We start from the raw sequence: 11,065 nt of genomic DNA on the forward strand, positions 1-11,065 counted from the left end.
AATCTACAACCATGCGAAGGAACAGATGACACCGGGCAGTTTTGTCCTTCAAGTATGAAAAAAGAAATTAAAAAAGAAAAAAAAAAGTCTAAAAAGCAAAATAAATAACAACTTCAGCCAGTGGAAATGGATTGGCTACTCCCCTTGACACCAGCTCCGGGGCTGGTGGTCGATGCTCTGTGCACCCCACCATGATGTATGTGTTTCATTCATTCCGTTCATCTATTTTTACAAATCATTGTATTGCTTGATCCCAAAAATGAGAGGTATATAAATCTCAGGTGGACCACACCACATGAAAACAATAGTGATTGGATATCAACCATTAAAATCCTCCTAAGGCCCACTATACTGTTTATTTGACATCCAATCTGTTAATTAGGTCATACAGGCCCAGGTGAAGAGACAAATATCATCTTGATCCAAAACTTTTATGGCCCTCAAAAATGGTCGACCCTCATTTAACACTATTTCCTGTAATGTGGTCCACTTGAGATTGGGATATACCTAATTTTTTGTCTCATAAAATAAAATGATCCGTAAAAATATATGGATGGCATGGATGAAACACATACATCATGGTGAGGCCCACATAGCACCGACCATCAGCCATTGGCTGGTGTCAGGGGGAGTAGCCAATCCGTTCCCTCAGCCAACACCTTTCCTACATCATAATTAAATATTATAATCATAAATTTACGGTGCTATAAATGCCAAGCTACGTATGACGGGCGCGGATTGAATACTGACAAGATCAGTAGCCAAATAGCTGCGGAAGTGGCGGTTTCCCATCTCCATCGTTGCCTGTGTTGTGGTCCAAATAAATTGTAAATCTAGCTGATTTTTTTCCTAAGGACTAGAATCGAGGACTGAAGCTGATAAGACGGAGTGGACGTTACACACACAACACTGTTGACCCCACCAAGATTGGGTGTTTTACACTCTGAATACAAACACGCGGTGTATAGGATTCCGGTCCGCGGGACACCCTCCTATCGCTTTCACGTGCACAGGTGACGTAGTAGATTCCTTGATTTGAAATTCCAATCGCAGGTTGATGTGAGAGAGAGAAGAGAGAGAGAGATGGCGATGGAGGCGAATGTCGAAATCCCCACCCTCAGGTTGGGAAATCAGGGATTAGAGGTAAGTCTCTTAAAATCTTTAATCAGGTATTGGAGCTAAGTCAACACCCGTGTATATGCAACCGACCTACACGCCACAACGTGTGACGAGCTGGTATAGGTGTGCTGGATCTATGCCGTCCATCATGTGGGTTCCATCACGTAGACCATCTGTTCCGAAAACTAGGCCATTCGTCATCAGCTACGTGACATTGTTCAAAAATAAAATAAGATTGGGAACTTTTCTTTTACCATCCATTTGTTTCGGAAACTGGGGCCAAATGCGAGAGAGTGTATCTACAGTATGGGATCCTTCTGTTGGACAGATCAGATCTTAGTCGCTTTTGCTAGGTTAGCACGTGTGTTAGCGTGTAGATTGGCTGCTGCCTAATACACGCGGACGAGGATTTCCTGCGAAAGTCTTTCGCAGGAAGTTCCTGCGCTGGGATGCATGGTGGGGGCCACCGTGATGTTTATGAAAAATCTAACCCGTCCATCCGTTTTTTAAGCTCATTTTAGTACAATACGACTAAAAATTAGGAGGATATAAGATTCAAGTGGGCCATACGAGATGAAACAGTGGGAAAGGAATGTCCAACGTTGAAACCTTCCTAGGCTCCACCTTGATGTTTATATTCCATCCAAGCCGTTTATAAGGTCATTTTCACTGGAATGAAGTGAAAATACCAAAACTTGGACCGAGACAAAGCCTTCGTGGCCATATAAATGTTTCAACGGTGGTCACTAAATCTCCACTGTTTCCTCTAGTGTGGTTGATTCAAGTTTTGAATATACCTTATTTTTGGCTGCATAATCTAAAATGATCTCTAAAATCGGATGGACGGTGTGGCTTTCTCACAAACATCTCAGTGAGGCCCACCCAGATTTCCTACGCAGGAACTTCCTGCGAAAGGCTTTCGCAGGAAATCCGCGTCCCTAATACACGCACGCGTGGAGCAGATGTCTGGGAGCGGATTAGGTGAGCCCCCAACGGACGCTGATTTCCTGCGATCGCAGGAAGTTCCTGCGCTGGAAATCTAGGTGGGGACCACCGTGATGTTTTTGAGAAATCCACCCAGTCCATCCGTTTATTGAGCTCATTTTAGGCCATGGGGACAAAAATGAGACGGATCCAATACTCAAGTGGGTCGAAAACGTGAGGATTGAACTGTTGGAATATTCGTGGGGCCACAGAAGTTTTGAATCAGGCTAATATTCGTGTTATCAGCTCTTCCCAGTAGGAATGACTTTATGAACGGTATGAATGTCATACAAACTACCTTGCACATACACAAAACGGGGTCGCCAAATGATATCATATAAACTGAAAAGATAATTTTTAAAGAATTATAACATAGTAACCAATTCATTCATTCTACTAGATTATAAACTTATTTAAATGAAAATTACCAAGCAAATGAAATGAGTAAGATGTCATCATTAAGCCTTATCCCAATTACTTGGGCACACCAATCTTGTTCCTCCATTCCATAGTCCTTAATATCAGTATAGGTGAGAGAGAGAGAGAGAGAGAGAGAGAGAGAGAGAGAGAGAGAGAGAGAGCAATGCTCACCCGCGCACCAGTTCTCACAAGCCCAAAATCTAAACAACACATGATGCAGCACCCCATGAAACCCCTGGGGCCATGGCAAAAGAGAGACAAATCAAGGGAGGAAACTGTTTCCTTTTGCTATGGCCCACCAAAGTTTTGGATCAGGGTGAAAGTAGGCCTCCAGGGGTTTCATGGGGTGCTGCATCACATGAATGGTTCAGATTTTACGCTTATATCATGAGAGATGAGTTTTGAAAAGGTTCTCACGAGTTCTTGTGAGAACCGGTGTGCGGATATATATATATATATATATATATATATTAGTGTTCAAAATATTAATATCTCGTTATGTATTGCACCCTTGGGATACGAATATGTATCAATTATCGTATGGGATATATCGGTTGTATCGCGTAATGTATCACTGTTGTTGGAAATATTAGAAATTAGTTGAATTTTTCAATGAAATTTCAGTAACTGTTAAAAAAGACATCCATACATACTTACAAATCAAAACATTACAAAAAAAAAAAAACAAGTGCACATAATAGGTTTTCTTTGTATGGGGTCCAAATCTATGTGTTGTCTAACTGAATTGATGCAAGTATATTCAAAGTCTGTTCATATAATTTATGAATGTAAGAAGACATGTAGAAATACAAGCAATACATTCAAAAATAAAAAAAGAATCACCAGATTAGATTACATGCATGCTTGATTTTATTTTTTTTCCAATTTTTTGCAACTCAGTTATTCTCTTCCAAATCTCAAAATCGAAGTTACCAATCCATGATTTTTCATGCAAGATATATCATACTAGTGCATTTCGTATCACACAGGTGAGATGCAAGATATATTGTGGGATATATCGGTTGATATTGTCGATATTTAAAACAGAATATATATATATATATATATTAAAAAAAGAAAAAAAGAAGAAGAAGAAGAGATATTCAAGAATCTTTCTTTTCTTTTTATCGGTATATTTTGGTCATGTATTCAATAGTGTATTGGATCATTCTTTGGTAAGAATGTTGTCCCGATGGGTTGACCTACTATAAGGTGTATTATTTTTTTGGGTATAAATTGTTGATATATGTCAGAAATTGATATCGTATATTGTCGATATGACTATCCATCAACTATTGGATGTTAAATATATGTTAAATGTGTTATTTAAAACAATAACACATTAGGACTATAAGATAATGAGAAAAGTATAAGTATGTAAGTATAAATTTCAGCTTCCTAATGTGCTAGTAGCCATCACAAGTTACATTCTTTCTAGTCTAATCTGAAAGCAATGTAATTGGAATTCAGAGCTCACACCCTCAAACTTTTGATTTATTTCTACTTAATTTGATTAGTAATTACAATTCAAATTAATTGAGCATCCAAACATAATCTTATCATTCTCTAACATAGGAAGTGATAGAAGGATATTTAGGACCCGTTGGGATCATAAGTTGCTCAAGATAAGTTACTTATGCCACTAATAACTTGTCTTAGTTTCTACTTATTAAGAAGATAAGTATGTTTGGTAAACAACCTACTTATCAGCTTCTTCTCTCTTATGTCTCTCCTATTCCTCTCTTCAGCAACTCATGAAAAGTAAAAAAAAAAAAGCTAAAAATTTAACTGAAGTGATTAAGTACTTTTAAGTAAAAAAGTTACTTATAAGTAATCATAAACCAAACTTACTTATCTGAAATAAATTACTTATCTACCGGTGTAAGTAGAAAAAGTAATTTATTTGGTGGTATCCAAACAGGCCCTTAATGTAATTGCTGAATAGAATGACAAGACTCAAAGCAAATGGAATATATAGCGAAGTTGGGAATTGAAATGTAAAAGGCGTCACTGAACAACTGCCGATTAAATTCTTTAAATTACTCTTGTCAACTTCTTCAGGGTCTTTTCAATTTCCTAATGGATGTTTTTCTTTGTTCATTTCTTGGAATGATAATTTCATCTCCTCTCCAGGTTTCCAAGCTGGGTTTTGGATGTGTGGGCCTAACTGGCGCGTACAATGCTCCATTATCAGAGGAAGATGGAATTTCAATCATCAAGGATGCTTTCAGTAAAGGAATCACTTTCTTTGACACGGCGAATTCTTATGGAGCTGGTGCCAATGAAATCCTGGTTGGGAAGGTGCAGTTCTATATATCTTTTCACAAGCTCAGAAGACTAGTGTGTATTTTTGTGTTTTGTAAATATACTGCAGGTTGTCGGGAACCGTAGTTCAAAAACCTGACAACTCTACTTGGCTCGATGTTTAGCTGGGTTGGGGTGACTCAAAGACTCAACCTGCCTCGACTCGATATATAATTATTGGAAATTGAAAATATTAGGAATGTAAACAGATATTGACATTTAGCAATATAAAATGTAACTCAAATCAGTACTAGATAGAAACCTCACTGGTTAAGGTGTTGCTTTCTTTGGTTGAGGTTTGGGGGTTTGAATCCCACTTGCGACCATTATTTTAATGAAATCTCCACCTAGGAGGCTAGTGACTCGGTTTTAGTCATGCCGAGCCATGTCGAGTTGACTCATCCGGTGTCAGGAAGTATTGGAACTATGTCAGGAACTGACATTGTTATTGCTTGTTTCTTGATGTACTTGACTCAAACCCTAGCCCTTGTGTGTGTATAAGTGGGGCCATTGGTTGGTGTTTCAGAGCATTGATCTAATGGGACCCACCATGGATAAACCATAATAACCCTGCCCGAAAATTCACAACTAAGAAAAAAACATACATCGACAGTACGTATTTGACAAAAGAAGCGCAGAGATTGGATGAATAGGTATTTGAATCCTGATATTTGTAGGGCATGGCCTATCCAGAGTGGGCTCATCAGAACCAATAGTCTGGATCATCAATCCATGGGCTTGACTTGTAAAAACTAAAAAACCTAGTTCACAATCCTCTTTGATGATTCAATTCAGGTAGACAGGGCAAATTACCTGTAGTTGAAAGTGGAAGCACTTGAGTTCCTGCAAGAACTCAATTTTCACTTTGGTAGGCTCTGTTATAAGGAACTTGATTTTGGATCTTGGGTTCTTTTGATTTTCAACTTATCAGTAAGCTCAAATACTTCCAGGCCTTGAAGCAGTTGCCTCGACAAAAAATCCAATTAGCGACGAAATTCGGCATAGTCAAGTTGGACAAGAACAGCTTCAAAGTTAAAGGCACCCCTGAATACGTACGTGCATGCTGTGAAGCTAGCCTTAAGCATCTTGGCGAGGATTACATCGATCTCTATTATCAGCACCGGGTCGACACATCTGTTCCTATAGAGGAAACTGTAAGTTCTTCAAAAAAAAATTTTCTCTTTCTTCAATTGCTGTTTTTTTTTTTTTTCTTTTCTTTCTGTTGAGAAATGGTAAAGGCTTGCATGGATTGGTATTATAGAGTCAATTTGTGACACAAACGTGCAATGTCTTCGCCATTCATCAAGTGGGTCCCGCTAGAAATAGTTGGTTAGACTAGCATATGTTTTCGGCCAGGGCATGTTCATGATGGCACACTCCTGATGAATGGCCCAAGTCATCCCTTAAATCTCCACTGGCATGAATTGCTTTAGGATTTTTCTTGTTTTTTTTTATTTTTTTATTTTTTATTTGAAAAAAGCTTTGAATCAAGTGTGGGGTGGCTAACAGTGAAGTGTCAACTGACAGTGGGGTGTACTAACAAGCTAACAAAAAAAAAAAGTGTGGCAATGAGTCGGGCCAGGTTGGGTTGTGTTCGAGTCGTGAAAAGGATGAGTCCAACCCAAATTCAATCCATTTATTGAACAGACTGAAAATCTCATCCTCAACCTAACCCATTTATAAATGGGTCAAGCCAAACCCAGCTCACCTAACCCATTATATATATATATATATATATATATATATATATATATATATATATATAAACCACATTTAGAATTCTTAATTAATATAAAATCAAACCCTTACTATAATTCAAATTAGGACAATTATAACCAGGTTTAGGGTTATGTAAACTTACACATGCACATATATAGTTAGCATTTAGTGAGGAGGCAAGGGACAAACCATATACATGACCTTTGGGGTCTAGCCCAACAAATCCAAACACACCCGGTTTAATCTCAGTTTGACAAAACAGAACCTGAACCCAATCCATGAGGGAAATGAGTTGACCCAGACCCTGAATTTCCAGGTTGGATCTGGGTCGGGTTGGTGGGTTGTGTCAAGTTTTACTACACCTACTTTGAATCTTTTGCTGTCCATTAGTTTCTGTACTTGAATTTCCTCAATTCCCTTATTTCAGCTGAGACTTTTATAGCTGATTGGTGATTGGGGTTGAAATGTAACATAGATGAATGAACTCAAGAAGTTGGTGGAAGAGGGGAAAATAAAGTATGTCGGGTTATCTGAAGCCAGTCCGGATACAATAAGGCGTGCGCATGCAGTGCACCCCATAACTGCTATACAGATGGAATGGTCCCTTTGGACTCGTGATATTGAGCAAGAGATAGTCCCACTTTGCAGGTATGACATCTAGACCATTCATTTATTGGGCCATATGTGAATGTTGGCACCCAAAAGTCACACAGGTCAGGCAATCCTAGCTCTACTGATTAGAAGGTTTACATATTTGTATCTGGAAAATAGTCCAAACCAAGTTCAAAGTCATCCAATCAACAGCTAGGATCATCGGACTGGTATGTTTTTAGGACATGGCCCATCAACATTAGGCCCCAACAGATGACATCTGAATCTCAAACACATGTCCACGTGTACTGATTTGGAATGCTTGATGACTAACTTAGATGTTTGCATCTAGAACATGATCGTTTCAGTTGATATTTTTCCTATACTGATGCATTGTGCATGTAAACGTTTGAACTGAAGGGAGCTTGGTATTGGGATAGTTGCATACAGCCCTCTTGGTCGTGGCTTTTTCGGTGGGAAGGCAGTTGTGGAGAGTATTCCTGCAGATACTTTCTTGGTATGAACTTGGATTTTAGTCAATTGTATTCTTTTTTCTAATCTTCCTAGTTTCATGAAATTACAACTGAAAATTTTTCAGTGGATGCTGGTATTCTGTGTAGGTAAATGAAGATCCTTGATATGGCTACTTACAGAACTAGTGTTTCAATCCTACTCTCTAAATGTACCACCTTGCATTTGTCTTGGTCTGAAAGTCAGGCCAGCTCAGTCATCTTGTGGGCCACTCCTATATGTCGAATGTGGAACATTTATAGGTCCGTTTTACTGTTGTATGGCTTGCCTAATGTCAACTAATGAACAAGCCGGATCTTGTACCCGTGGGAGAGTAGTATTTTAAATGCCACTCTTACAAGTAGTCATTGCATTTCTCATAAATGAATTTTGTGCATTCACTGGTTTTTTTTTTTTTTTTCTAATTAGAGTACACATCCAAGGTTCACTGGGGAAAATTTAGAGAAGAACAAGATCTTCTACAGGCGGATAGAGAACTTGGCTGCAAAGCATGGGTGCACCCCTGCTCAGCTTGCTCTGTCATGGCTTCTCCATCAAGGAGACGACGTGGTTCCCATCCCCGGTAATCAACTGTCTTAATATTTCACTATCCTGCTAAGCATCGATTAAAAAAATGTCACTGTTCAGGTGGGGCCCACTATCTTGATGGCCTGGCCCAAAAATCAGGCAATTGAGTATTTTGGCAGGAAATTAACCATATCTTCTGTCCAGCATTTGGGGGCAGTGCCAATGATGGAAACTGCATGGTGGGATTCAGTTTTTCTACTGTGAGTTGGTATGTGATGCATTCCTGTTCTTCCCCTTCTATGGTGGACCCATCAGATCAATGGTCTGACCTGTGAAGCCGCAACTAGCTGGCTGGACCCATTGACACCCTAAGTTAGGATGTACGCTTGGAGTCGCCTCTTCAGTCAATCCCTGCATGAATCATCATATGTCCCGTTAGTATGATAGTCTAGAAATCGGTTTCTTAAAACTCCATTATGTTGCAATGCAGTTTTTGAGAACTCATTTTATCTGGAAATGCTGTTTGGATGACATCTTCAATGAGCTTGGATCTTCCAATCAAGGATTTGGTTATCTTCCATCTATAGTAGAACCATAGGTCATTGGTCCAAATCATCGAACCATGACTACCCATGCATGGAGTCCTGTGTGCCATCAAACTTTCGCCGATGATCACGACATTACATTGTAGGATGCTTGCTTGGCCATCTATCAATGCTCTAATTTCGTCTGTTGTATGAATATCTCTAGGCACAACCAAGTTGAAGAACCTAAATGACAATATTGGCTCCTTGATGGTGAAGCTTACAGAAGCAGATTTGGAAGAAATATCCCAAGCCGTGCCGATCGACGAGGTGGCCGGATCTACCATCTTCGAAAACATTTACTTACACTCGTGGAAGTTTGCAAATACACCGCCAAAGGATGGAAAGAAGTCAGTTTAAGGGCCTGTTTGGCCAGTTGCATTGGGTGGGATTAAGGTGGATGAAATTGTAAAAGTTACAATAAATGCACGTGTAAGGTATTGTCCCTGGATTGGGTGTATCCCATGTTTTCTAATATCATGTTTTTTCTAATATCATGTTTGGACTGTATGCATTAAAAAATAAATTCCAGGATTTACTTTCAAATTGCATTTGGATTGAACTTGGATGAAGCAAAAATCCATCATCCGTGGGATTAGTAATCCCATCTCACACTTTCCAACACAAGGCTCATTTTCCAAAGCCTACAAAGTTAATTTTAATCCCATGTCACACTCCTTCCAAACATGCCATTCCGAATTTCAAAGTGGGATTATTTATGCAATTCTATTTAATAAAACTTAATACCACTGTCCATACACCGCCAAAGAGATTACAACATGCATGATCTTTGTCAGCTTAACAATCTAGATCATGTGGTCAAGTAGGCTAATCTACCATTGATGAATTCAGGTCAATGAACATTTTGTTCTAAGCCTATTATATCTGGTGTTATTGTGTTGGTTTATCTTTGAGAAGTTTGCAAGTTTTGCATGTGTGTACAGCCAAGCCACCCTACGCGTTTTCCACTTGTGCCAAGATGGCCCGTGCATTAATATCAGAGCTGTCCATTAAGGTGTTAATGGACCATGGTCAGGCCAGGTAGGGTCTGCTCAAGCCAGGTTCATTTGTGGGCTTGGCTTTAGGCCTGGCCTATAGACCAAATCAAATCCTATGTGTGAGAGTCATGGTTTTAAGACTCGAACGAGTCCCATGCGACTCACCCTAGTCAACTCATACTCAGTTGGACTGATCCATTCGACACTATGAGTCCCCCCCTACATGTGCAAGTCGAGCCGATTCACCACAGACTCAGCCGGGTCATGATGTGACTCAAGACCAGATGAGTCAATCTGATTCTCTGAGTTGTAAATCCATGTTGAAAGTCCAAACTCCAAAGAGGATTTCACTTCTGGGGCCATTCCCGGATAGTACATGTTGCCAAATCTAAGACATGTCTAGCCTGTTTATATTTCGCAGCCCGGCAGATGGGTCTAAAAATTGGATCTGTGCTAGACCCATGATGGGCTGGCCTGAAGCCTGACTGGGTGCTCCAAGTCTGCTTTCCATTTCATGTGCACCCCCACGTAGATTTTTGGCCAGAAAATCATTTTGGTCCACTCACTGAGTAGTACAAAAATTGATGGTTAAAAGAAGTTGGTCAAGGTGTTTTAGCCGTTGGATTCTTCCATACTCTTATGGCCTACGGGATGAATAGACTTGCCTGATTTTTGGGTCAGGATGGCTAGGCAGCTGTGTGTAATTAGCATTCCTCTTTTACCAAAAGGGTCTGTTGGCCACGCGAATTATGTACTGAGTTGTGTGAATATGACACGGAAACGGATTGGCTACTCCCCCTGCCACCAGCCCCGTGGCTGGTGGTCGGTGCTGTGTGGGCCCCACCATGATGTATGTGTTTCATCCATTCCGTTCATCCATTTTTACAGATCATTCAAGGGATTTATCCCAAAAATGATAGGGATATAAATCTCAGGTGGACCACACCACAGGAAAACAGTAGTGATTGGATATCCACAATTTAAATCCTCCTAAGGCCCACTGTACTTTTTATTTGACATCCGATCTGTTGATTAGATCATACAGACCCAGATGAAGGGAAAAAACAAAGATCAGATTGATCCAAAACTTTTATGTACCCCGAAAAGTTTTTAATGGTCGATGTTCATTCAACACTGTTTCCATTCATGTGGTCCAATTGAGACAGGAATATAAGTCATTGTTGGTTTCATACCATAAAATGATCTATAAAAGTAGATGAACGGCATGGATGAAAAGCATACATCATGATTGGGCCCATAGAGCACCGACCATCAGCCATTGGTTGGTGTCGGGGGAGGAGTAGCCAA

At 39.8% G+C, this 11,065-nt stretch overlaps 1 protein-coding gene across 3 annotated transcripts; it reads left to right on the top strand.

The window, feature by feature from the left end:
* The first annotated feature begins 1,020 nt into the window (after positions 1 to 1,020).
* Positions 1,021 to 9,219, top strand: LOC131233185 (probable aldo-keto reductase 1). Of its 3 annotated transcripts, XM_058229809.1 has the most exons (8): positions 1,021 to 1,143; positions 4,657 to 4,824; positions 5,778 to 5,981; positions 7,022 to 7,194; positions 7,558 to 7,654; positions 7,736 to 7,757; positions 8,077 to 8,230; positions 8,926 to 9,177. In XM_058229809.1, the coding sequence occupies exons 1-8, from the start codon at positions 1,084 to 1,086 to the stop codon at positions 8,951 to 8,953; spliced, it is 906 nt and encodes a 301-aa protein (XP_058085792.1). In that variant the 5' UTR covers positions 1,021 to 1,083; the 3' UTR covers positions 8,954 to 9,177. The 3 variants fall into 3 exon arrangements, with proteins under 3 accessions (XP_058085792.1, XP_058085791.1, XP_058085793.1); XM_058229808.1 differs by lacking the exon at positions 7,736 to 7,757 and having other exon boundaries at positions 8,926 to 9,219; XM_058229810.1 differs by lacking the exons at positions 7,736 to 7,757; positions 8,077 to 8,230; positions 8,926 to 9,177 and adding an exon at positions 7,758 to 8,062.
* The last annotated feature ends 1,846 nt before the right edge of the window (positions 9,220 to 11,065 follow it).

The sequence above is a fragment of the Magnolia sinica genome, chromosome 18 (assembly GCF_029962835.1).
Source record: "Magnolia sinica isolate HGM2019 chromosome 18, MsV1, whole genome shotgun sequence".
NCBI lineage: Eukaryota > Viridiplantae > Streptophyta > Magnoliopsida > Magnoliales > Magnoliaceae > Magnolia > Magnolia sinica.